This window comes from Anguilla anguilla, chromosome 3 (assembly GCF_013347855.1).
Source record: "Anguilla anguilla isolate fAngAng1 chromosome 3, fAngAng1.pri, whole genome shotgun sequence".
Classification (NCBI taxonomy): domain Eukaryota; kingdom Metazoa; phylum Chordata; class Actinopteri; order Anguilliformes; family Anguillidae; genus Anguilla; species Anguilla anguilla.
In genome coordinates, this window is record NC_049203.1 from 20,727,919 (window position 1) to 20,755,743 (window position 27,825).

General features: G+C 42.7%; 1 protein-coding gene across 3 annotated transcripts; it reads left to right on the plus strand.

The window, feature by feature from the left end:
* Positions 1-27,383, plus strand: lypd6 (LY6/PLAUR domain containing 6). Of its 3 annotated transcripts, none has more exons than XM_035411876.1 (5): positions 1-240; positions 18,497-18,687; positions 22,645-22,728; positions 23,710-23,840; positions 25,186-27,383. In XM_035411876.1, the coding sequence occupies exons 2-5, from the start codon at positions 18,570-18,572 to the stop codon at positions 25,357-25,359; spliced, it is 507 nt and encodes a 168-aa protein (XP_035267767.1). In that variant the 5' UTR covers positions 1-240; positions 18,497-18,569; the 3' UTR covers positions 25,360-27,383. The 3 variants fall into 3 exon arrangements, with proteins under 3 accessions (XP_035267767.1, XP_035267765.1, XP_035267766.1); XM_035411874.1 differs by having other exon boundaries at positions 10-240; positions 22,630-22,728; XM_035411875.1 differs by lacking the exon at positions 1-240 and adding an exon at positions 11,332-11,436 and having other exon boundaries at positions 22,630-22,728.
* The last annotated feature ends 442 nt before the right edge of the window (positions 27,384-27,825 follow it).

Below are 27,825 nucleotides of genomic sequence, written 5' to 3' on the forward strand. Positions count from 1 at the left end.
GCCTATTGAGATGGTCCAAGCCTTACATGAGCACGCCTACCGAGACCTCTGATAGGACCGGGGCGCCAGGCGCAACGAAAGCTCCCCCTGACTAATGTATTTCATTTCAAAGACGTTCAAAGAGCAGGAATCCACAGACAAATATTCCGCAAAGCCAACGAACGGCAAAGTGGATGTTTGTTTTGACCCGTGGAATACTCAGAGGACCACGCGTGGAGTTTGACAGCTGGGAAACACTTGGTAAGTTCCGGCGAAGCTTTTTTACGAACTGATAACGTTGCTGGAACTAATTAGCGTGAAAATGCAACGCCTCACGTCGTGCTGTTGTTATTGTAGCCAAATCGAAACAATGAAAATATAAGTATTCATCATGGTGTACTGGTTGAGTGTACGTAGTGATACGAAAATAAGCGCCGGTTGAGTACGATTGTTTACCAATTATTATTATTTTTTTGTGCATGTACTTTCATTTTTTTAATAATCTGTGCAACTCTCATTTGGCCCACCTGCTGCCCCCCATCCAAATTTATTTTACGTCATTATTAAATTACAAGTAGTAATATTATTTTTATTACTTAAATTATAATTATTCCATTGGACTGATTACATATGATTATTATTTCTAATAGTTTTTCTCAGCTTAATGCATGAGAATCTTATACGTCGGATAACAATTTGTTATCAGACGTATAAGAGCTCAGTTTTTGCATTATACATAAATTAATAATAATGCCTGAAAAGACAAAAGACAAAGGAAATCTGTCTCCTGCTGCTTGAGAAATATATTTCCTGCTATTTGGAACAAGTTGTTCTAGTCTACTTTGAACTGAAATCATGAATACATATCATATTTTCACATTTAAAAAAATAACAATCAGTTTTTGTGATTTTAAAGAAAGGAAACAACACAGAATTTCAGCATCTGGCTTAGTCCGCGGTGGATAATGTGCTTTATGTTCCATATATGAGCACACTTTTTTGTGTTTTGTCTCTATCCTGTGAGTCGAATTGCCTGTCAAAGGGGAGAGAATGGCAGGGATTTTCTGTGAGAATGCCTTGGACAGCAGGTGCATGTATATGCAGGGCTTCTTATAATATATACAGCTTCTCATACAGGCACTTACATTGGGTCTAGAGACTCTGGATGGTCGTGGCACATGTTTATGTGTGCTGTTACTGCCTTATTTCATCAGTACGGTCTCTGTGCTCTCTCTCCTAAGTGCTGATAAGGTACAGTAGCTGGGAGCAAAGCCCATTCATTTGAATTCTCTGTGTAGACCCTGTATAACTGTTTCAAAATGCACACCACACCCTGTTCAATGCTAACCTTGTGAATCACAAACATCGACCATATTCAGAGTTAAATATAAAATTAGTTTTTGATGCGTATATCATTGTTTCAGTTTCAACAAAACTAAACACATTTTTCTATGTACAGTACATTATGTACAGTCAATTTTTATTTTGTAAGGTTGCTGTTTTTATCTAACAGGGAATTCAAATGTAGTGTTGTGTAATGAAAATATCTATCTGAAATATTGCTTGGTAGTTTGGATAAATTTGGTGATATGTGGTTTAATTTGGACATTATTGGCAAGTCTTCTTAAGCATAAATGTATCGGAGAAAAGTAACATTAAAAAGGGGTCAGTCCACGTTATTGTACATTGCCTGTTACTCCGTTGACCTCCATGTTGTCTACCAACAAAAATATGCAAAATATTTAACAACACAGAACTTATTTTTTATATTTTAGAGGGAAGCACAGTGTATATATTTTTAAATGCACAGTAGGGAAAAATATACATCACCATCAATGAGAGATAAAGGATAGGTACATCCGTATGAGTGTGTTCGCCACCCCCAGCACATTATAATTGCTGTCAGGAGCAGCATGTTGTAACATCATGTACAGCATACTGTGGTAAACTGAATGCCAGGACTGACCGTGACAAATAGAAGCACGATTAGCTTAAGTCATAGTGTTAAACAGTGAACTAATACGGCAGCATCAATGTAGCAGTCGTCTTTTCTTCTTTTGTTTCTGTTATGTATAAGTCAGGGGGAAAGAGTGTCTGAAAGCTACTGCTTTTTCTGGAAGGGATGGTCTGTGTGTGTACTGTCTTCAGGACGAATCTTCCTCGTACCCCTCTCACCACCATCCACAGATTCACTGATTAGTTCCTCCATTGCATTGTGACTTTAATGAAAACCCGGGCCATGCACTGCCCCGATAGAGGGGTCATCTGCATTACAATCGATGAGGTGAAATTAATTTTGAAAAATGAAAGAGGTCTTCTTTATATCTCGTGGAGAACGAGACCCGGCTGTCTGGTTGTGGTGTACAGTAGGCCAGTATTCATGAAGTCATTAATAGGCGATATTTCCCCAGAGACTGATCCGTCAGGGGAGCAGTCAAAGGTCTGCCTGGTTTCAGTTCAGATCAAAGGTTCTGAGAGGGCCCACAATCCCATGAACTCTCATTTGCTGGAGGATTCTCATATATTCCGGCTCTCTTGTGGCAGAAAGATTAAACGCAGAAGGAGCAGATTATGATTCACTTGCATTGCAATAGCATGCTAATAAGGCGGTGATATCTAGGCTAAAAGTAAACAGATCCAGCTTAATTAAAAATAAATAAAAACATGTTTTTTATAAAAGTTTTTTAGAGCTTGGGTTTTAAGATTTGAAGAGAAAAAATGATTTAATAGATTTATTTGTGTGATAAGCAGTTATTGGGTCACTATTTTGGGCAGTTGTTCACAGGGTTTAGTTTATTTGCCAGGCTAACATCACAGGCACAGTTAGACTCTATGCAGGCCTTACTCTGAGTACCACTCAGTGGTACACGGGTTTGATGAAGATCCCCTCTGTGTGATGAATGTGTCTGGAATCCTGGCTGTTTAGAAATATGGACCACTGGGCCCCACACTGAGGCAGATGTACCCCTAAGGCGAAGTGGAATGTCCTCAGGAGGTAACTTCGGATAAATGGTGTCATTGCACATTTATATTAATATTCGTAGCTATATTCGTTCACATGAATATTCATGTGAATTGTTCCTTTCTTTTTTTTGCTTATTAACTGAATCGGTTTTATGGTCAAGAGTTTTCACTGCCATCCTGCTGGTATTGGGGTTAAAATCCAGGCTGAGGCGTGCCAAATGTTTTGGCAACGGGTGCCCGTCGCCTTTTTGCTTGGCTTGTGAGTGTGCTGGCCACGGTCGGCAGAGTGGACACCAGTCCATGGAGCCCATCCACACACAGTGCCTCTTTTCCATCCACACACAGAAACGGTGCCTCTTGTAGCAATAATACATCGCACCATTCTGTGTAGCTTTCTATCTTTTCTCACGCAAAAATCACGTACGTATTTTGTAAGATTTGAATAGTTTCTGCTCTCACTGCAGAACAGTGATAGGTCTGATGGAACAAAGTGTAAAGCTTGGGAACAGCTGACGTAGACTGTTAGAGGTGCGCAGTGTTTTTGTTTCTCCCTGGCCTTCTGGGGCACGTTTAATTTGTTCCACGGCGCGCGCATCGCCGAAGGTCGACACGTTTTCCTCAGTAGTTAGGAGCCCCGACAGGAAGAGTTGTGTCTTGGAGACAGACTTACCGCCCGTGCGGTTGCCCCCCCACCCCCCACCCCCTCCTCGTGACATGATGATAAATTCAAAGGGTGTCATTAGACCCCTCAGAATGACAGACTAACACACAGACGGTCACAGGGAGTGCTTATCAGCAGGCACATGTATCCAGGTGTGGGAGGTGCCCTGCGGTGGCCTCCCGTTTGCTGATTGACGCTGCGGTTCCTGTGAGACACAGTGCAGGCCTCCGGCTCCCTAAACTCCCTTTAAACAGTGCCTTTAAGCCCTGGCTAGCGAGGCCTGGCTGATTTAAGAGGGGTAATTGGGGCTGACATAAGGGCGTGCTGGTTTTGGTTCCAGGTTAGCATTCAGGTAAATTGTGAGATTGTTATGTGCTCTGTTCTATTCTGTGCTGTTGCCATGATACAAGTTCAAATTTAAGCTCCAAATCAAGCGCTGCTCTGTAGCAGTCATGTAGCCTAATCATATGGTTGTGCCTACGTACCAGTAGTTTTTAAACTGGGACAGGCAGGCAGGGTCAGACTGGACAGAGAGGTGTAAATGGACTTTTTGGAGTGTGTCCGAGACTCTGGCCCCCTCTCCACGGGGCCGGTCACGTGAGTGCCGTCAAGCCTCACCCTATCTCGAGAGAGTGGGTGCAGTGTGTCAGTACACCAAAAGTGTGTGTCAGTACACCAAAAATATGTGTGAGACAGAGACGTACTGCATTTTTAATAGAGAGGGAGTCTGTGAGAAAGACTGTGAGAGAGACACACAGAGACAGAGAGAGAGAGAAAGAGAGTCAGAGATGAAGGGAGGGAGAGACAGAGACAGAGAGACTCTGATAACATTGCTTTCACTCTCTAGACATAAATCTGTGTTGGCAGCATTGTGCGGGAGGGGAATCGGCCTCTGTGGCATCTGACTAGGGAGTGACTGAACCAACTTACACTTGAGCTGTTATCTGTTTTCAAGGCTGGATTTTTTGCTGAAGACATTTGGTCGAGACCTTGAGGGCTACAGTGGCCGTCGTTAGAAAAATGCTGCACCCCTGTCAGGGATGGAGGTATGAGGCGAAAACAGGAATGGGGCAAAGGGGAGGAGGGGTGAGAGACGAGGAGATTGACCCCCCAGGCGCACAGCAGGCCCTTTACAAATTGCCGGGGCCTAAACTTTCATCGGGGTGAGGAGAGCAGAGGTTTAGGAGCTGAAAGAGGAGGATCAGAGCTCCTTATTCTGCCTGGGACCCCGGCAGCAGCTCTCTCAGCCTCTCCATGACATCATACCGTTAGCCCGCGGCGTATGCGTCGCTCTCCCCGTGATAACAGCCTGTCAACAGGGCGGGTGCCAAGGACAGAGAGATGCTCTTCTGTCATGCCTCTCTTTAAAGGGGAACCTAACCAAAAAAAAAAGAAGACAAAGACCACTTTACCTTTTAACCTTACCTTTGAAACAGTAGGTAATTGTATTCATGTATGTAATAATGGTGGAAAACAACACCCAAAAAGCCAGTAGATGGTTGTATACTGCAGACTGAAAACATGTCTACTTACAGTGCTTTTTTGACTCAGTGAACACTGAACTAAGCATTTATCACAGCTTTACTCTCCCCGCCTGTGCTTTGTTAACACTACACCCTCAAACCAGTTTGCCACTTAAAGCGCTACATCAACTCCCTCTTACACCTTCTATGGCACTTAACATTGTGCTGTAGGTTTATGTAATAAATAATGCTAAATCAGTTGTGACACCGACTTGGCACGAGCTCTGTTCATTACATATGGACTCATGTACGTTGCTTTGGGTGAGAGTCTGCCAAATGCCTTGATGTAAATGTATGTAAATATTAGATGTTCACTGCAATGGGTTTTTAGTAAGACAAACCATAAATAGAAGGCTTTAAATGTGCATGATTATAACAGAGTTTGATTGACAGAAAACTCAATAGCATCACCCTCAGAGCACACAGGAAAGACTACTTCAGTCTTTGGAAAGCAATGGTATACCCAGGTTGAATTAATACATCTCTGTAAAATTGAAGAAACCATTCTGAATGTTTAAGTCTTTGAGATGATGTTTGCCAAAAAAGGGTACAGTTTAAGTTCAAGAACTAGATAAAACATCTTCAATGTCTAGGAACTGCACAATCTTTTCACCACTTGTTCACAGTGGATTCTATTTCAGGATTATGAGATGTTATATTTCTCACATAACTCTGCATCTTTGCTGTTCTCACTTTCAGTTAAGATTCAATTAGTGTGAAGAACTGGCATGGTGCAATATTGCACGATGCTAGCAGCCTACGGCAAGATCCAGACACAGTTTTAACAGTGTTTAATTTGGATGCTAATTACCATTACTCCCAGTTACTTTTCAGTATGTTTAGGGAGCAGATGGGTTTGATTTGTATGCAGTTTGCAATGGAAGGTCAGATAGCTGGTTTAGAGCCCTGCTGCTGTGTCAGCTAATTAATATACGTGTAAATAAATACAAAGGTTATAATAAATAAATTTAGCCTACTGTCCATGCCAGGTTAGTGCAGACCTAGTTCTGTCTCTGGTCTACTTGATTTTTTTAATGGAACTACTGTGAGTTCACTTCATGCCATAACAGTATTGCTCTGTGTGTAAAGAGTATGAAGGAAATAAGCCTTCAGGGTGCATATTAATATTTATAATTCACTGTAGCGGGGAAGTTTCCGTATGAAGTCCTAGTATTCCGCTGTCTTTGGAAATGTAGATCAAAGAGCAAGAAGCATGTATTTTAACCCTGAACGAGCCGAAATGTTTAATTAAACAAGTTCTTTGAACTGCCATTTTCTCTCAAGGAAGTCTGGAATTCCTTGTGCAAAATAAGGCTCTCGTAGGGCCGCTGGTGTGAACTGAGAGACTGCTTTTAAAGCAGACATGAAAGACTTAACTGAATGTCTTAAGCCACTCATGAGGAGTGGGAAATTAGTTATCCTCCACATTTTTCATCCACAGCTATTTGGGCCTTTGTTTTATATGGGTGTGTGGTGTCTACCGTCTCTCATGTGAAGGGGCTTCACACAGGCAGGCATGGTAAGCTGGAATCTGAGGAAGCTATTTCTGTGCAGAAGACTGAAGTACTGCACTGTACTGTCTCAGGAGATTTTGCGTTTGAAGTAGGGTGCTTTATTCCCTGGGTGTGATTTCATTGATTTATGATAATGAGACCAATATTGTATAAATTTGTACCAGACTTATCTTTAAAGTATTTTTTCCCCAGGGCATGTACACACTTACTGTATATAATATGGATACGTATGTGATTATTTCGCTGTCGTAAATGAGCGCCTACATGTTTGGATACGTTTATTCTATTCAGTTAAATGTTTTTATCGTATCTTGGTATAACTAATAAAACAGTGAGATTAATAAAAAATAAATTCAGCTAAAAACTTTTGGATGTGGATGTTGAATAATAACTTGGTAAAGTACTTTTTTGCTCTATTCAGAGAACCATGAAGATGTGTAGGTCACGTATGTAGGAAGATTGAGGGTTGGTGTTTGAGTTCCCTCTCGTCACCCCCCCCCCCCCCCCCCCACCTCTGAGACCAGCCTCCGCTGACTGATTATGAGGCTCCAAACGAGCACCAGCTCACCCACACGCTTCCCCAAAAAGAGCAGTGTTTCCATGTGGGATCATCATGCATGCACCCCCCACCCCAGGGGCCATGAGCCTGTCTCCCACACCTCGTCAGTCGGGAATAAAGTACTGTTCAGATCCCACACTTTTCACTTATTGCGCAGTAGCCTGGGGCTAGCATAGGCAAACCACTGTGCTGCTTTATGCCTAACTCTGAATAACTCAGAATTTAAGGCAGCCTCTGCGCTGTTTTATCCCTCACATTCAACCCTTGAGCTGTTTGGCATTTATTCTGAATAATGCGAGTCCCGAAGAAAACAACTGCCATATTGTCATCAACGTTACTGTATGTACAACAGAAACAATATGTGACCCAGTATGAACTGTCAGGTACTTAAAAAATGGCGTATTTATCCGTTTGAGTTTCCACTGCAAGCCCCCGTCCGGCGTCTGGGCAGGAGAGGCATGTCTGGGAGCTCACACACACGCAGTTGCCGAAGCTCGCACAGTCCTGTCATAAGACAAAGGCGCAGAAAAGCCTCTCTTCCAAAATCCCAATTAGCTCCTTTTGCCTTTTTGACCACGCCGCGGCTTTCGTAGCCCGGTTCAAGGGGATAAAGCCCTCGTCTTTTTTGCGCTGCTGCCGCAGGGGTGCATTATTCCCGCTCTGATCCTCATTATCCTCCCCCCCCTACCACCCCCCACCCCCCTCCCCTGCATCCGCCGAAATTTCACGTGTCTCACATGGCCTCAGAGAGGATTTAGCCTCCCCTGTTCTCAAGGATGGGCTTAACTTTTTGTCGCTGGACAAAAGGGGGGTGCCTCCCCCCTGGCGGGGGGTGGATGGGGGGGGGGGTCGGCGATCGCCCTTGAGCCTCGGCTGAAATATTTGGTACAAAACAAGGCTGCTTGTTCATGCTGAGGCGCTAGCACTTGAGTGTCAGGCCGGTTCTCCTGTACATGGTTCAGTGGAGAAAGGGGAGGAGGGTTAGGTTGGGAAAGTACTGAAAGAGAAGAAGATGGAGAAAAAGAAGGGCATGAAGAAGTGGAGAAAGAGAAGAGGGAGTGATAGGGGCTTAGTGCTGTCCTACATTCTCTCCCATATGGCCGTTCTGTCCGCGTGCAGCCTGGTACTGTTTCTGATAAGAAAACCCCATTGTGATGTCACCTGTTCTCCAAATGATGGCTGTTCTGTTCACGTGCAGATCATTGGTGTTTCTGGAAAGAGAACCCCATTGTGAGGTCATCTGTTCTCCAAATGTTCATATCCTCTTTTCACTGCCAAAACTGCTTCTACTATTACTAGTTCTGCTCTACTTTTACTTAAGCTAATGCTAACATGTATATAATATACTGAACACTGTAACATGTATCGACTTCCATGTACAGTATCCTCCCTTCTTTAAGGTGTTTCTGACTTTCACATGACTTCCATTGGGCTTTTTGTCTGAAATTAATATCTGTCATTTCCATATTTTGGAGGGCAAAGGTAATAGTATACGTTCCCGTAGGGAATGTTCTTTTTCATCCTCAGAGCGTTACGGTTTTTCTTGCATGTGGCCTGCTGCATTAAGCATGTCACTGCACATACTGATGATCTGAACCTGCAGGTTTAACTTGTAAACGACAGAGTATATGTAATTTTCCATTAATTTGATTTAACTTGGATGTATCAGTGTTTTGTGCATTACTGTTCCAGAGAAAAGTTTCAGAAATGCATAATTTAGGAAAAGAACAACTATTCTCAAGTCAAGACATGGAATTTAATAAAACAAATAATCTGCATAAACTGCAGTGTAGGTTCTATGGTGTGTGTGAACAATTCAAAGATTATTGTGAGATTCATCCAGACACAATGACACACATCCAGTGGCTTATTTAACGTTGTGACAGGGAGAACATTGTGTTCAGTTTAAGTGCTGCTTTATTCTTATTACTTAGACAGCCCGCCGGGTACATTTGATAAACATCCGGAGCACATTCGCTGTCTCCTGCGCTTCACTTTTTGGCAATTATTCCGGTTGTGCTAAGGGTGCTTTCTTTTGGTTTTACGTCCTTTCAAGAACAAGTCTTTCCTGTACGTTGCCTTTCTGCATGTAATTCTGAGATGTGAGATGTTTTCTTTTCACAAACATGCCAGAAACGTATTTTCTGTGATGATTCCTTTTAAAGGAGGGCCGCATGAACTTAAACCCAGTAGATGAACCAGCCGATGTTACCGCACCAAGGACACAAACTCTGGTGTTCTCATTCCGTGCAGATGAATCAGCTGTAGGAGGATTATAGCTGTCTGCATGCTTTCTGATGACCTGAACATCTGACGGTCTTCATTCGCGTGAACAGTGCAGCACGCCGAGCTGGTGGAGTCGTTCTAGAACAAACGGATTAGCCGAGAGAACATCACGGTAACTTAGAATTCTCTTGAGGATTAAATAAAGAAATAAAATGAACAATGAATGACGTATGTCTGACATCAGCTGCTTCAGTACACATTGTAATTGTAGCCTGCCATTCAATGTGGATGATTCGCCTTTTTGTTTTTGTTTAAACCAGAAGAGCCTGTCAAAAGCTTCATTAATTTTTATTTGGCCACAAATATGAGCTAATTGTCTAGGTAGGGAATGCAGTGTTAGCTTTGCTCTGGTAATGTGAGATAGTGAGTCAGTTCCTGCTATAACTTAGTGGTTGATAGTTCCAAACCCGGAGTGCCAGTGTGTTTTTTGGGCTGGAAAGGCATTATTTATTTGCTTATTTTAAAGTTTTGAAATAGCAAAAAAAACTGTGCATATAGATAAAGTTTGACATTAGATGTTTTTTTTTGCAATTATTTGAAATGAGTTACTGGAAATGAGAAATCCTGAAAAGAAGTGTAGTTGTTAAGTTTTTTTCTCAGTGATAGTGACGTGGAAGTAACAACTGGGAAAGGCCAGCAGTTTGTTTTTGGTAGCGCAGCTGCGAGAGCCACTTGCTCTCTCTTCTGAGTTTCTGTCACGCCTCTCGGATCTGGTCTGACGAGTTTGGAGAGTCTGTGAAGACACAGGAGGAGGAATTTGCATTTCTCTCTGACAGGAGGACTCCCCCCCCCCCCCCCCCCCCTATTCACGGATTGTTACCCGACCTGGAATATCACGTTGCCAGAGTGGATCGCCTTTCCAAACCTGGCAACCTTTCAGAGAAAGAACTCCGTTTAAGGGAAGCTTTTAGTCTCTTCCCTCCTTTTTTCCCAACCTGTCAGTCATTGGCTGTAACTAAGGGCAACCATTATGACCTGTTATCAGGGCAATACCCTACAGTATTGAAACACCACCGAGTGAGTGCGGGGCGAATGGCACACCCAGACTGACCATCACCCCCCCCCCCCCCCCCCCCCTTCTGAACACCTGACTTTGTTTTAGGCTGTTTTTTTCTCTGTTGAATGGAGGATGTCTGGTGTGTCTTACGAGCGATGGTTTTGGAAGCGGACAGAGGAAACTGTCAGTTTGCCAGAGCTGCGGATGGCTCACAAACATGCCCTTTGGCTTGAGAGTGAGGGAAGGGAGTGGATCAGGCCGGACCCGACCAGACCCGACCGGTTCCTCTCCGCCTCGCTGTGATGAATAGGGCTCATCAGCTGTGCGGAATGTGGCGCATAGAATTTCTCAGCAGGGACAGTTTCATGTGGCAAAAATCTGCATCCATCATCGAACTGTCAATCTCAAATTTACAGTGCCGCACGTGTTATCCCAGAATGCACAGCGCACTAGATCTGGGACTTAGTTGGAAAACAATTTCATTACCTGAGATTCCGGCTGATTTCCCTCATGCCATTACAACATGATAACCTTAATTGCAAGGTGTGCGCATGGATCATTTCTAAGCTTCTTATTATGATGAGGAACAAAAATCTGTTTGGCAATAGAGAAAATGAATGTTAATCTTAATTAAAGCTTCTGCAAAGATTCTGGCTTTTGTCTCCATGGTGGTGTCTGTACTGGTCTGGTCGGTGGCGATTGCAGCCGAACTGTGGAGGTCATTGTGTCGGGTGTCGCTTGCTGGTGGTGACACACGCTGCAGAATTGGAGGAGCTGGAGCGTGTGAATATCAGTGCGCACGTGATCAGCAGTTCAGCTCCTCACACTTGACTGACTCTCTCTCTCCAGCAGGCGGGCAGCAGGCATTGTGGGTACCGAGCCCTTAGGAACCTCGGCGTTCTCCTTAATTAAGTGTGTGAGGTACAGCCTAGAGCAAGGACCCCAGGAGAAATGTAAGCTCTGTTTCTTTGCCGCAGATTCACATAAGTGTTATAAAAGTGTGTGCGTGTGTGTGTCTGTGTGGTTATGTGAGAGAGAGCGATAAACTTGGCACTATTTTGTTGCAAACAAGAAAAGGCACGAAAACATTTCAGCATCCCAAAACCTTTCCCTACCCAATGGAGCTTTTTTATTATTTCTTTTTAGCTTTAACATGATTTTTCTGTATTTTAACTTTAAACTTGTTTCTTCTGTTAGTTATGGAATGAAAGAAATAATTTAAGGTATTTATAATGTATCTTGACAACTCAGCCACTGCAGCAATCCTGCCACTTTTAAAGGAATGACGGTGATGGGTGTTTGTGGTGCAGAGTGCTGGCAGAGAAAGCGAGAGGGTGTGTACTTTAGAGTTCCTGCCAAATATGCACTGTCTGGAAGGATGACAGCTGTCCTGCATTTTTGTAGCTTTGCGGCATTAATTAGCTCATGTTTAATGCACAAGATGTTGCTCATTACATCTCATTAAGGAAACTGTTCTGAAATGTGGCGGCAGAGAGATTAATTTCTTCTTTTGTGGTGCACAACATGTAGCATGTCATGCAGCAGGGCATCATTAGATATTGAAGTCTGTCTTCAGTAAGCCAGGCTTCCTGTGGGGATTCACAGAAGATCACTCACAAGGAAATAAATGCACTTGGAATTGTTTTTTTTCTCCCTGTCATTAGCCAAGCATCACTTACAAATAAAGGAATATAAAAAGGAATATATGATAAACCCATTAGCTGCTGTTTGTTAAAGCTGTGGACACTGAAATAATGATTGATCAGAGGCAGTGACTCTTTGCAGGTAAAGCTTTTCGGATAAATTGCACAGACTTTTAGAGACTTAGTGCCTTCAGATCTACCTTAGCGCTACCTCATGTTATGTTCTCTTTTGGAGTGGCACTAAATGATGTCACTTCTGGAATTCATAGCAGGTGTCTCTACAGTATCTGGCTGGATGTAAATCACTTGGCCAGGGCCAGCTAAATACCATATCATGGAGATAATGATAAGGCATTTGTGGTCCTGGAATGTGCTGTTTAATAGCCTTAAATAGCAGGCTTCATCTGTGCTTTACTGGATGTTGACAACTGGAATTTGACATGGAGCACAGCTGATGTCAGCGTCATGGGGAAATTAAAATGGATGTCTGTACGAATATAGATATTGAATGACATGCCCACAATTATGAATTATGTTCAGTGTTGTGACCTATTTATCATAAGTTGGCTTTTTTCTAGCTAGTGTTTATTCTGCCTAGTGATCTAGAAGCCTTTACTTAAAGCAGTGGTGGCTATTAGCATGCCAGTGGCAAACAGGAAACAGGAAACGGCTCTCGGTGCCTCCTCGTCAAGCAGACCCCAGTTCCTCTGTGAGGATACGCACAGCCTTTTTAATGATAAGAATCTCTGAGGAAATTCAGTGCAGTCAAACGCGGCTTTGGCATACAGTAGCGTATTGTCTGAGGGGTCAAAGGATAGCACCTATAAGAGGCCATACACGGGGGGAGTCTCTGTACCTCTGTTCTCCACTGTTTCACTGTTCTGGTACATTGAACATAATGAGCATGGGTGCGAATACAGTCTTTTTTTTTTTTTGACAAACCCTTTTGAAAAGTTAGAAATGTGCTGTTGTCCTATGCAGAGGTTTATTTTTCTATTATTATTATTATTATTATTATTATTATTATTATTTACTTATTTATTTTTATTTTTATAATTTAATAACTTTTTAATGATGTAATCTATATATTATTGTAATGTGAAAAAGCTAGTACTAATGTCTTTGAGCACTAAGTGGTTGGTGCTGTTGTAGTTTATGTTTTTTAATTATGATGTGAATATAGTTACTTTTAAATATTTAATAGGCTAAATGAAGCTTATTAAATAAGTTGAACCAAGTCGCTTACCCTCAGATGATTCTGCATAAACTTATTTAGTAAAGGTGTGAGAATTACATTTATTTTGTGAATGCACATTAGCCATGAACTGAGCTGAAGCGATGTGAAACAGTAGTGTAATCACTTCTCTCCTGGGGTAAGAGGTGAGGAAGAAGAAGCCAAGTTCAGGTAGGATGGGTGGCCTGGTCTGTGGGGTGGACGACTCTCCAGTCATATATGGGAACCCCCGCGTGGTTGGGGGTTCGATCGCCTGCCATGGTGCTTTATGAGCTGACATCCCTTCTCTGTCTGTTCCTGTATCTGTTATTCTCCCTGTCTTAATAAAGCAAGAAATATGAAAGGGGAGGCAGTGTCTGCTCCCCTTGATAAAGTTTAGAAGGTGGAGATTGTAAGTGTAGGTTGCTGTTGATAAGAGCATCTGCTACATGCTAGATGCTTTACCAGTAAAGTACGTTTGTTTTGTTCTGACCCAGTGAAACTCACACCGCGTTTCACAGTGTTGGATTCCACCCCACGATAAGACGCAGGCTTTCTGGATCACTGACAGGCAGCAGGAGCTCCTGCCTTGGGCTCGGAAGCTGACACCAGAGCGTGGAATATCACGGGTAGCTAGCGAAGGGCTCCTGCCTGCGTTTTGTAGAAAATCATCAAAGGCTTTCATCCGCTTTGAGACCAATAGGTGCTGGCGTATTATGTGCGTTAATATGTTGTTATGCTTGAAGATCACAGTGGTCGCCTGTGGCAACGGTCCGCCGCCGGGCCCCGTGCTTCTGTTTGTGACCTCCCCGACACACCAAGGATGCAATCGGACGTACAAAAAAGGCGTCCCTATCGAAGTTATTTTAAGGCTCCGTTGTTAACGAGCGGTGTTTAATTTTCGTTACAAAGCGTTCAAAGGTTGTAAATTCATGCTCTTTCTGGGTCACTAGACATCTGTGTAAAGTAATCTTAAAATTACCACTGAGCTCTATAGTAAATCTTTCAAGTCTTATAGGTAGCAATTAGGAATTTGGCTGTGGATGTCAGATTGCGCTGGCAGAGATTAAGTGGAGCGCTAATGCTAAGATGAATGACTCACCTTTGTGCGAGGTTATCCTGAGATGAATCGCCTACATTTTTTTGTGATCCTTTTCTTGGCTTTCGTCCCATGTGCATCTGTTGCTCTGATTGATAAAGGTGACCGAGCTAATGTCGGTGGATTTAGGGACAGGTGTTGTACAGTTTGGTCCGTCAAGCCCCGTGATTTTATGGGTCACGGTCACTTTCAGACGGGCAGAGAATTGGCCATCTAAGCCTGGGATAATGCTGGAACATTTCTGTGCCGAATGGATGTTTCCAGGGTCATTTCAAAGCTGTCCGTATGACCCGGCAGTAGTGGTTTCTGGTAACGGAGGGCTGTCCTCTTTACTGTGGCTGCTGGTAAGAATGATTGGAACGTTGGCTTTGTTTTCTTGCTGATGATAAGCGACCCTGAAAATAATTTGCACATCCAGGGTTTTTCCTGGCTCAAAACAGGGCTTAGGTGGTGACTTTGTGTGACAGACAGTGACTGTGGTCAGTGTGGCATTACTGCCACTGTCACCTCCACACGTCATCTCCCTATATAGCCTATATGCAGCTAGAATGTAAAGTTCTGGTTTTCAAGAGACCACCACAGTGCATTAAGATATAGGCTATAAAAAAGAAATGAGTAGCGTAAATTAAAAAACAGTTGGAACAATTGAATTATGTATTGAAGGATTACATATTGTAAGTTCCAGAATAGCCGGAATATAGCCTATACTGAAGGATTTACACATTGTACTGGAATAGTGGTATTTGGAATTGTAATATGTCTTGAAATGTGTTTCATTTTTGTCAATCAAAACTTAGGGTGCAATATTAATTAACTCAATGAATCCATACAAATACCAGTTTACTGTATTTAAATGATTTGTATACAAATAATTGGAGCATACTTTTTGTCACTGGTGTTACTTTTACCCTTCACAACATTAAAGGCTTTTCAGAATTTTATTTCTTTGTTCAGTCTGCACAGATAGGCTAAAACAGTGTAGGTTAATGCAGTAGAATCCACTTAATGGTATTACAGATTATAGCATGATTTGGATATTTGCATAGACTTGCCAAATCCCATACCATTTCCCATTCATTCCATCATAAAGAGATAGCATATTTGCATGAACTATAAGCGCATATTTTGGATATTTTCAAGTAATTATATCCAATTGCATTCTGTAGTGATCTGTAAATATATGGTTAAAGTTCGTAGACGTGGCATAAATAAACCAACAATTGCCCTGAAGACACGAAACTACAGGTAGGCGGTTTGTATTGAAAATCACATCAATAGCAGATGCCTGACTGGCACGCACAAGACACGTTAATTTAGCGTGTCCAAGGTGGCATGTAAACTTGAAAGCGGTCCAACCAAATTGTACCAATAAATTCAGGGATCATTTCAAATCATTTTACAGGTTTTTACAGGCAGCTTAGGTGGCTTGAAACAACACTTAGGCGGCCCGTCTAAGACATTTCAGTGCACAAAAAACCCTGATGTCTCACCGTGATGCTGACTGGAGCTCAGAGCTAGTTTAACACAACCCGTAACAAAGGATCTCTCTTGCAATGTTGCTGAATAATGCTCAAGTTTTCCCTTTGATTTCAGCTATTATGATCAATTTCCCAGCATGCAACAGTGATTATTCTGCTGGCAAAGCAGGTAATTACCTGAGTCTGTGAGGTGTAGCAGCATTGACCTGAACATGGCTTTGAATGACTGAATAAAGCGCTTCCTTTGAAATATTCTTGGGCTTAGGAGAAAGTATAATCGGGTAATTTTGGAAGACATCGAGACAGTAGAAAGAAATTTGATACTGTAATGTGATATGCAAATACGGCCAATTATCTTGTTTACAAAACCCTTCACTGCAGCTTTTTTTTCTCCGCTAATTCCTTTGCTGATAACACCGACCTGGATTTGAACACCACTTGGGAGGAACTTCCACACTCTCAATTTCAATCACACTGCATCTGGCCCACAGATTTCTCAGTCAAAACAAGGGCACGGTCCTCTCTCCAATAGAGAAACAAGACGGGCTCCTGATGTCTAGCTACTGCCAATACAGGGCCAGGAAGGCTAGACGGAGAAATCCTAACATTTAAATAGTAAATGAGAGAAAGGAAGGGTTCAGAGTTCTTCCGTTGTCTTTGGTGTTATGTTGTGTGATAACGGCCGCTGTCGGGGTTCTTTGGCAGGGGTGGAATATCAATTTGTTATTTTGTATTCAGAGGAGCCGTCTTTTGTTTAGTCTCAGGGAAAATTTCCCGTCTTTGTGTGGTGTGCTGCTGATTATATCAGTGGCGGTTGCTCTCCCTCAAGGGCTGAAAACTGCCTCTGTGACTCACTTAGCCTGCCATTTAATTAAGCTATATTTCCTTACCTCAGACAAGGATACAATTCATCACTTCACACTTTGTTCAGTAAGCAAATAGAATTTGATTAGATTTTTTTTTTTATATAGCAGCAATGTCCACTAAAAAGACTTGACTTAAAGGCAAATTCACTCATGTGTCCTGTTGGTCATGACACTTTAATTCAAGATATTATATATAATAGCGTGGTGTTCTTGTATGTTTTTTTTTGTTTGTATTGGTTTCAAGATTGTATCTTAAAGCCATCACATACCTATCTGAGTTTTGTTTATTATCGTTTAATTGTGAAACATGTGAAACCTCTTACCAGCACAGTTATGTTGGGGTTTTTCATCCGCAATACGCAATACCCCCCCAACCCCCTCCACCCAACAGTTCTCTTGTTTGGAATCCACTCATCAGCTTCAAATCACCGTAGTCACATGACCATTCCAGAAGGGAATAGGAATAGCCATTGATACACATGTTAATAGATGCCCCGCATCAGCCCCCCCCCCCCCACCTTGCTTCTTGTCCTCGAAATGGGTATTAGTGGTGTCAACTGATCCGCCCTCAAGCTGGAGGAAGTACCATTTGGGGGGGGGGGGGGGTTAAGAAGGGACTTCACAGATGTGGAGAATAACCATGGGAGAAGATATCAGCTGGTATCCCCTTCCACAGCAAGACTAGGAGAGGAAAAATACCTCCGGGGAGTTTTCCTGAATCAAATGGGACAATTCAGGGAAGGCCCCTGTTCCCAAAAACCTGGTATAGAGAATAGTTTGCTAACTATTGCTTCTGTTGGACAGAAGCTGTTTTTTTGACCAAATCTGTGAAAGGGAAAAGCCAGGCTGGTGACAGGCCGATGTCATTACCAGGAGGAGAGGCTTTAACTGAGAAATCGTTTTCACTATAAAGAGCCATTTTCTTTTTGTCTGGTGGCTAGTTGGAAGATTACCACAGATATGGGTGTGGTGCAGTCTTTTATCACGGAGCTGAAAGCACCCCTGTAGGTGTTATATACATTCTTGTAGAGTGTTCGGTATGAGAACTTCATTGACACCACCTCCTTTTCAGCTGCCTGTCAGTCAGAGGTATAGGGAATTCAGGTGTGTCATAAAAGCCGCTTTTCCACCGCATGGTACCAGCTCAACTCTACTCGACTGTACTCGCTTTTGGTACCAGGTACTCTGTTTTCCACTGCAGATAGTACCCCCGTCAATGTAGCTTGTCGTCATGACCAATCAGTGTTCTGCAGTGTTTTCACGTCACCTTTTGGTATCGCCTCAGCTCGCTTGGAACCTTGACGGAGGTGATACCAAAAAAGTACCAGGTACCAGGTACTATCCACAACTTTTGCCCGATGGAAAACCAAAAAAGTCGAGTAGAGTTGAGTCGAGTCGAGCCGGTACCATGCGGTGGAAAAGCGTCTCTTGAAAAGGAGTTGTGCACCATTAGGGATATATACTTTACTTTGATATAGCACAACTTCTGAGTTGCACTGTTATTATCTATTTGTTATTTAAATGTGCTGGAAAATATCACTCGCTAAAGAAAAGATCTTTATTCGAATTCCAACAGACACACATCGAATGCATGAGAAGATGAATGAAACAAAGATGGCTGAATATAATGAATCAGTCTTCGTGTAACTGCTGAAAGTGATTCATGCATTGCAACATCAATGTCACACGTGTTGATTTTACATTTTCTTAACAGGTGCCTTTCCACTGTTCTGTGAAGGAAGTGTTGGCCAACTGGATAGCTTGCATGTGTGAGGCCACACCCAGCAATGGAACCCTGGCCTATTGGGGCCTGGGTCCTACTGCTGGCTCTCATTGCTGATTGGCTAACAACTACCGAATCCCGGGACTTCACAGTAAAAGACATCATCTACCTCCATCCTTCAAGTAAGAGCATGCTCTGGATTTTCTTAACTTCTGAAAATGTGCCTTTTTGCAATGCATTTTCTGAATGAGCCAAGACTACATAAAATTATGTATCAATTGTCTGTACTAAACAAACTACCACGAGCCTGCAGGTACTTTTCATAGATGTATGTGTTCATTGGATGAATTTTCACAGATGTTTGTGTAGTAAGTTGTCAGGCAGGTTCCAAGGCATTCACAGGGTTCTCTGAATAAGTCTCACATTTGATTTGGACACCAGGCGTGTAATCTGTGAGCACCTGCTGAAGGCATCACGCCGCTGCCGCTGTCACCATCGGGGATACGGCCTCGATTATTTCCATGAAGGGGTGTGAAATTCCCGGCTCGCGGTTGGCTCAGAGAACACGGCGGCTTCCACGGCATTCTGCTTTAGCGTCCGTGCGGCGGCGTCTGCGGACTCAGATCCCGTAAGCCTGGTTGGCGTGACTCCCCGGACCCCCCCCCCGAAACCAGTGATTAGGCAGGGGTGTTATTACAGCCGCTGGTGGCGCTGTGAACCCCGTGGAGGGGGGTGGGGGGGCGGAGGGGTTCGGTGAACCCTAGCTGCAGAGGCCGAGCGGCGGGGGTGGGAAACAGTAGGGGGGGTGGGGGGCTTCCGTGGTTCTCTGATCTCCAGCCAAAGCCAGACGGGTCCACAGCTGGTCTGTCCGCTGAGTGCAGCTCCTGCTCCGCCCAGCGCGACCCTTTGAAGTGTTGGGGCGCGCGGCTCCCCACGCACGTATCTGCCCGAGCCGGGCCTCCCTGCTACAGTGTAGCAGAGAACCAGGCGCAGAACTGGCCCCTCTGCTCTGGTCTGCTCTGCTATGCTGATTCCAGCCCACCTTAAATCCACTGTTGGGCTCCAGCAATGTCACATAATCTGGATGCTACATTTACCCCTCAGTCCATGCATCCTGCCCAGAGGTCGGGGGGTGGCAGTAGAGTAACTCGTAACTCAGAGGTTGCAGGTTTGATTCCTGGGTGGTGCACTACCACTGTCCTTGAAAGAAATGTAATACTGTGTAAATAGATTATATATAAAATGTATGCTGTGTAAGTCACTCTGTACAAGAGCGCCTGCTAAATGGCTGAATGTAGAACAGGACTCTACAGTATAAAGGAGAATGCCTTGGGTGATTACTGCTTACTAGCATTGGATAGAATTAGTGAATTCAGTGGATGGTAGTATGCAGATAGCACTGCGACTTGGATAGCCTATTTTTGGGAGCTGGACTCCCCAGTTGTACCTGAGAACAAAGATACTTAATTTGAATTAATTGAGATAAAATGCAGGAATATAAATAAATGTTAAATGAACTAATACAAGCAATGTGTACTATACTATTGAATATATGTTTTAGAAGAGTAATAGAAGACACAGTCCACTTTTTCATCACATTTAAAAAAATCATTTTCTTCCTCTTCCACTTTCCTTTTTGTCATTTCATCTCATTTTTCATTTCTATTTTATTTCCATCCTTATTTCTTCTTCCACTCTTCCTCTCACTGTCTTCCTCTATTGTAGCTCCTTGCTCACATACCACTGTCCAGTGTCCTGTCTTGCCAGCTGTTAGCTGCATATTTTTCCATTCTCATGTCCTCATACAGTAGGTCTTTGAAGCTACAAAGGATTCTTAGTTAGGTTAACAAGCCCTCCCAACACAGGTCACTGCCTGCAGGCTAAATCCCGATCTCCATGATTATCTTAACAAGGCCCTGCCCCCCCTCTCTAGCATTAATTATTGCGGATGCTGATTTAATTAATGTTCAGTGCTCCCAGTCCATCAGGGGATTACGGTGCCGGCAATGAAACGATGACGACCACAAACGCCAGTAATTAATGTGACTCCATCACAATGTTCAGTGTTGAATGGGCTGAATGAGCCGACTCCCTAATTGGAAAGTGGTGCCAATCGGATCATGTTCCCAAAGTCCCTGCCCTGAAAGGTTCTTTCCCTTGGTGCATCTCTGCAAACAGGCGTCTTTATAATCCCATTTAGCTAGTGTACATTGGTACATTTGTATGATCCATAGAAGTGTAGACTTATTGTACAGGAAGTTTACTGACTTAGGCAAACGCTGGCAAACATGCCTTGATTTCTAATGCAGGCGCCATTAAAGAGAAGGATAAAAGGACAAATTACACCTGGTTGTGAGTAGTCAACTGGTCACAGATAGTCACCTGGTTGTGTGTAGTCGCCTGGTTTTTTGTGGTTATGTGCTGTCTGAGAGAGAAAAAGATTTATTATCTTGTTCATATATCATTTTTGATTTCCGATTTTCAAAATGGCATAACAGTTGCGCAAACAAACCACTGAACCTTATAATTTTGTTGGCTTGCAGTTATTATGGGTGCTTAAGATGTAGATATTATGGATGCTAATAGTCTAAATAGTTCTTATGGGTGCTGTATGAGTCACAGATTATCTGCAGTAAATTCCAGTCACTGGTTGAAACACCAGTGTCTTTTGTGCTTTCCAGTGGTGCTCTGCCTCTCATTCAGGGTAAGATAGGAGCATTATTATTTTTGCGCATTCCTCATTTTTGCAGTAATGGAAAAAGACACTTTTGGCAGATAGATCAGCGTAAGCATGCTTCATGAACAATTTTTTTGTGGAAATGTGTTACTAATGTTCAACTGTGAACTTCTACAGTGAGTCATAAAGGCCATTACAGTCACTAATTGCTTTTTCAGTCTGATTTACAGTGCATATATTTTCATACCACATAACAAATGTATTCTGCATATCTGCACACTGTGCATTTGTTTAGCCAATAACCTGGCTGTTACCTCAAAGTCCTTTCCAGTTCCAAAGCCATCGCATGACTGAGCGTGCTCAGAAGCATATGAGAGGAATTTGAATCTATAGATCAGAAGGCTAAAATAACCAACTGCTCTCAGGGAAGAGGGCATGTTAGAGGACAGACCTTGTAGTTATGCCTCACTGCCCCCAACCCTGCAGCCAGAAATTCAGTTTCTGAGCTTCTTTTCTCTTCCGTTTCCTTGCCCCAGTCTGACTTATCCATCTTAAAGCTGGAACACCTGGACTCAGCCCTGTGTGTGTGTGTGTGCGTGTGTGTGTGTATGCACATGATGTGTGTGTGTGCACATGATGTATATGTGTGTTTGTGTGTGTGCGCGTGTATGCACATGATGTGTGTGTTCGCGCCTGTGTGTTTGTGTGTGTGTGTGTGCTTCTGTGGTGTGTGCTTGTGTGTGAGCGTGTGTGTGTGCATGTGCTCATGATGTGTGTGTCTATGCGTGTGTGTGTGTGAAACTGTGCTTGTGTGGGTGGGGGGGGGGGGGGGGTTGTGAAGGGGGTTGGTTGCCGTGGCAGTATCGGTCTACATTTGATTGGCAGGCTTTGTGCGGTGAATGAAGTTTGGATGACCCTCAGACCTGCAGCTGTCAGAGGCGAGGGGGCAGGGGGGCCCCTAACCAGATTAATGTAACGGGACCGAGGGCCCCCTCAGCCAGTGTAAAGGGCCCCGCCAGCCCTACTGTTTGATCACAGCAGATGGACTCAGAACCCACACGACTCCCATTCTTTCCCAAGACCACTGCACAGTGTGTCCCTCTTGCCCCTCTGTACCGTCATGAATGTGTCCACTAACAGTTCTTGCTTTAGTTTGTAACTGTCAAAACCCAAAAGAGTTACCAAGAACTTTTACACAGTTTTCTGCTTGTGATAAATGCATAAAAGCAAAGTACTGATAACAAAAAGTGTTTTTTTGCTGGTTTGTCTTCTCAGAACTCAGTACCAAGTTTACATTATTTTTTACATAGGCCTCTGGAACGAATTCTGTCGCTCATTTTTTAAATTGAATACTGAATGTAGCTGAATGACTGAATGCTGAAAGGTGTTGTGTCCTGGGTGGTGTTTTAATGAGCTTGCCTTGTTTCTGTTCTGCTTGTGTTGGCAGCAACGCCATACCCAGGTGGATTCAAGTGTTTCACCTGCGAGAACGCAACTGACAACTACAACTGCAATCGCTGGGCTCCGGATGTGTACTGCCCAAGAGGTGGGAATTTTTTTTCAGACTTGTAACATCCCTCTGTTTCAGGATACTTCTTGGACGAAGGAAAAAGTGTACCCATGTGATACTGAATTATATGACCAACAGTATCTGGACATCCAAATCGTATCTTAATGCTACAGCATACAATCAAATTCTAGACAATTCTGTGCTTCCCCAAAAGTTTGGGGAGGCCCTTTCCTGTTTTGGTATGACAGTGCCCCTGGGTACAGAGCAAGGTCCATGTAGAAATGGTTTTGTCGAGAACGGTGTGGAAGAACTTGAATGGCTTGCACAGAGCCCTGACCTCAACCGCATCCAAACCTTTTAGATCATTTGGAAAGCCAACTGTGAGCCAGGCCTAATTGCCCAATCAGTGCCCTGCCTCACTAATGCCCTTCTGGCTGATTGGAAACAAATCCCTGCAGCAGTGCTCCAACATCTAGTGTAAAGCCTTCCCAGTAGAGTGGAGGTTGTTATTGCAGCAAAGGGTGGACCAACTCCATATTAATGCTCATAATTTTGGATGAGATGTTGGATTTCATGTATCCACATACTTTTGGCCATGTAGTGTATTTCACTTGTTGGAGAATCTCTGATAGCTTCTGCCTTGAATTTTCATCATGTGCTTTTATGGTGGTTTAACTTCTTTCTGTTTAGCATAATCACACAGTTTTAGTTATTCTTGGCCAATGGCCACTGTCTAAAATTCTAATTCTCACATTCCCTGAGGAAATAAAGTACAAATGTGGGCCAATCACACGAGGTCGCACAGCGCTTGTGTAAATAAATTCACTGGAATGCACTATTTCTGCAGCTCTGCATTTGTTCCCTTATGTTAATTAACACGCTATCCCAAAATGCAATCTGTTTCCCGCATTACCTGATCTCCTTTTCATTGTCAGCCTTCCGCTGGTCTGATTGGCTATTAGAATGATTGCCTATCGGGAATGTTCGTTCCTTGCTTAACGAATGTGCCCTTTGCAGAAACCAGATACTGCTACACCCGCCACAAGATGGACTTTCAAGGGGACAGCTTGTCTGTGACAAAGCGTTGTGTGGCCCTGGAGGAATGCCTCTCTACCGGGTGCACTGAAGTTGACCATGAAGGAAACAAGGTGAGTATAAGAAGCAGGACTGCAGCTCAGTTTAGACTGACTGGTTCAGTTAACCTGTAGCAGGACAGAGTTTAGGCTGGCCTTATTCAAATACCTTATAAACCATGTTCAATGCCTAAACCACCCAGGGAAAAATGACGCTTTAAATAATATCCATTTGGAAGGATGTGACTTCGTTTAGGAATAATCAGTGAAAATCAAACATTTTTGTGGGCAGCTTGCAGTACGCACTGTATTTTCTTCTAGTCCACAAAGACAGATATTGTTCATCATTTAAAAAATGATTCAGCCCTCCAAATGGGGAAAATATTTCTGGAATGCATCTGGAATTTTGTGTCTCTCGAGCCTGTGTTCATTCCTCCTCTGGAAAACTTGTGGCTAAAAATAATGTGTCTTTATCAGTTGGCCACATTGCTGATGTATTGCTTTATAAAAGATCTCAGCCAAAGGATAATTTAAGAGCTCCAAGAATTTGGTCATCATGGGTCTTAACCACACAGAATAGTCATTGCAATTGATTTTCTTTCTTATTGGTCATGCAGCTGACATAGATGAGAAGCCCCAATTGAAATGATGCTCGAGCCACAAGCTCTCAAACTAATAAATATGTGTATTGCACATTGCATGTGCATCTGCTTTATCCAGCATCACTCTGCTGCACGTCGACTTAATCCTCAGAGCCTCCAAACTGATTTTACTGCTGATAAGACAAAGGCTGGAATTAAACTGCTCACACAGAGAAAGACTTAGCAGTAATCCCTGCTGAAATATGAGTCTTCTCCAGGCTGGAGCTGACTGTAAGATGCTCCATTGTGCTTAAATCTAACAGAACAGAATCTAACAGACCTCTCAGATTTTGTTCTGTTATAGAAGCTTGTGAGAAGCATGTTGGAGACCAGGGAAGGCAACTAGGGTGGTGCTGATAAAGCCCATGGAAAGTTTTTGGTTGGACATACCAAGCATTTATAAAAATCTGTAAAATTTGTAAAAAGGTTGAAAAGAGTGATTCTTGGGTAGAATGTGTGTTTGCTTCCCTAAGGCTTTTCCTGCGTGTAATCTTTACTGAGTAAGTCATTAAACTACCTGGGAATTTGTCCGGAGAATTTGTTTCTGTCGCATTTTGCATTGCATTGAGGGTAGAAAGACCAAAATAAAGAAATTAATTGCGATTGAGAATGAAATGAAAAGATGAGAGACACAAAAGGAATGGGACAGTTGAGGAAAAGTAAGAGCTAACAACATAACGATCTTAGTAGCGATTAAAAACGGAAAGGAGACAGACAGACGGACGGTCTCTCTCCCTCACACCCCTGGTTTAAATTCCTGCTGACTGCTCTGGCTCCAGGTCTGCACTGCTTGCTGCGAGGGGAACATCTGCAACCTGCCACTGCCCTGGAACGAAACGGACGCAGTCTTCGCCACCACCTCTCCGATCAACCGCACCGGCCAGCTCGCACAGAGCCCGGCCGCGTCCTGCTTCATCGCCATCGTCATCCTCCTCATTTTCAGCCATGCATAAGAGTAATACAGGCCAAATTAGACGTTTGCAAAAAAACAAAAACAAAAAAAAAGAACAAACAAAAAAACATTTCACAGTGTATTAGTTGGACAATTTTTAACTTGCTTTTTTACCCCTCTCTCCAGTATCAGGACAGTGATCAAACTGTAGAAATAGATGTTTGCAGCAGCCTGTTCAAACCTCTTTGGTTTTTAAAGTTTTGTTGTCTTGGGAGCTAGTTTGTCTTTTAATTAACAGACACTTGGCTGGAAGAGTGATACTGTACTTTTGGCAAATTTGAAAGGATTTTTTAAGTAAACATAATTATAATGTTGCATTTCTGTGTTGAATGTGTAATATATATATGTACATATATAGTATTTATTTTTGTACAATGTATTGATTCTTAACAACAGTGTTGAAGTTTTTGCATTTAGGTCAGAACATGCGAGATTCGAGACTCTGGGATTAATTTCCCCCTTAAAACTAATAACAAGCTTTCATCCATTAATGCCACATGGGAAAGTATTTTTAACAAGCCCTGTGGGTTATCAAACATTTGCTTACATCTTTGCATGATTTGGTGGAAAATTGCTGTTTCTATTTGATGTTCCATTTCATATATGCCTTTGTTTTATAAATAGTATTTTCCGAGACACGTTTTTTTGCTAATACTGGTTTTTTTTAACTTGCTTTTCTTATCACAAAACTTTGTAAAATTAGTTCATGATTTTCCTATAGGTGTCATTAAGGCAAGATAATGGATCATCTTCTAAATTAGGACATTTTAATAGGGTGTTTGTTAAAATATGAATGTGTTGTCACTGATTCTAATGGAACTATTGTCATAACATTCATATATTCTGAGACTGAAAGGACTGAACTCTGTGTTTTGTGAATTCTTAAGTCAAAGGTGTCACGCTGAAGTCTGAGAAGGCTGCGTTGTCTGCAGTTTGTTGTGGTTTCCTTTCAATCAGCACCCAATTTAAGGCCTTGGGAACAAGTGGATTTGCGGATCCTTAAGCCAATCGACTTAAATGAATCAGTGGTGCTGAAACACACTGAAAAACAGCAGGCGCCGTGGCCTTCAAGGACTGGGTTCTGCCTCCTGTGGCTTCAGACGGCCTGTCCTGGTTTAGAGTTTCCCTTTCCTGTGGCATGTGGCTGTGGGCCGCACGTATGTGGCCAGTTTGCTGGTGATGTGGTCAGTGTGAAAATGCAGAGGTTGCAAGTACAGTGTTATTGTTCCTGTAGCTGCATAGTTTATTTAGGCCCGACTGCTCGTGGGCTGTGATAGATTAACTTCCTCTGTCATCTATTGTGTTTTTAATCCCCCGTATCAGCTACTGTGCGGGGTTATGACTAGACCTTAACTAGAAAAAAAGGACAAGAAATATGACAATAATTCACTCCTGTTTCTGCTTCGTTTCTGTTCTGCCAACAGGGCCGGTGGAAATCTTGATTGTTAGCAACTCAGCTGGGTGGAGTTTGTAGATGTGCTAAAAATATACCCTTAAATAACAGCTAAGGCTACTCTCTGAAAAATGAATTCTTTCAAATGAATTATTTTTTCTTTGTGGAAAATGGTAATTGGCATTAGATAGTGGTTGTCAGAGACAGTGTTTGAACATTCCAGTGACATGTCAAGTCTGATTTATAGATCAGTAGATTTATAGATTGTAGTTTTAATTTATGTTCTGTTTAAAAAATTGCCTGTGCTAATTTCTTTTTTGAGTGTAAAAGAGGACAGTGTCCATAACGGTTTAAATCAGATCGTAACTGAGTAATAAAAATCTTCTCCTTCCCTGTACTGTAAATTAAGTTAGAAGCTGTTGAGGTGTGAATTCATGATCTGTAAATATTGTACATGTAATATCCATGTATATAATTGTATGAAAGTGTATATATTCATTTTGAAACTTCATATTAAAAGTGAAGGAAAGACCTTTTAACTACTGACACAGGAGAGTGCTTCTTGTTCCGAAGTACTGTCTGTTGTCTGGAGCTAAATGATCTTAAAACCTTACCCTAACTTTCCAATGTTATCAATTCTAATGCCTTTTGGTTCTTAACAGATTACCACCAATTGAATGGCTTCATTACTTTGTTTCCTCCCAACCCCTTTCCCATATGTAACAGAAAATCTAAGTTTAGCCTTCCCAAGGTTCATAAATATGGAATTCTGATGGTTGAAATGGTATGCAAGTGATTTAGGAATCTGTTAAAAGCCACCCTATCTTCCTCTGGATTATGATTGGTTGCATTTACGTAGCTGACTGATATGGTACAGATTTTGAAGTGTGGTCCTTGGTTAGCATGGTTGACTTGCGCTTGCACTGTAGTGATGTGGTATCTTTGCTGTTAACCAGGTTAGTCTGGCTCTGTTGCTCTTATCAAGCAAGTGAAAGTGCTCGTTTCTCCTGATCATACTATATGAGGGGAAGCTGGTTCACCCTTAGTAAGCTACTCAAGGACAAGCTGCCTACT

Excerpts from the sequence above, each read along its gene's own strand:
- lypd6 (XM_035411874.1), top strand. The coding sequence starts at position 18,570 with ATGGAACCCTGGCCTATTGGGGCCTGGGTCCTACTGCTGGCTCTCATT. Across the intron at positions 22,729-23,709 it reads GGATGTGTACTGCCCAAGAG|AAACCAGATACTGCTACACC; the intron begins GTGGGAATTTTT and ends TGCCCTTTGCAG. Across the intron at positions 23,841-25,185 it reads TTGACCATGAAGGAAACAAG|GTCTGCACTGCTTGCTGCGA; the intron begins GTGAGTATAAGA and ends CTCTGGCTCCAG.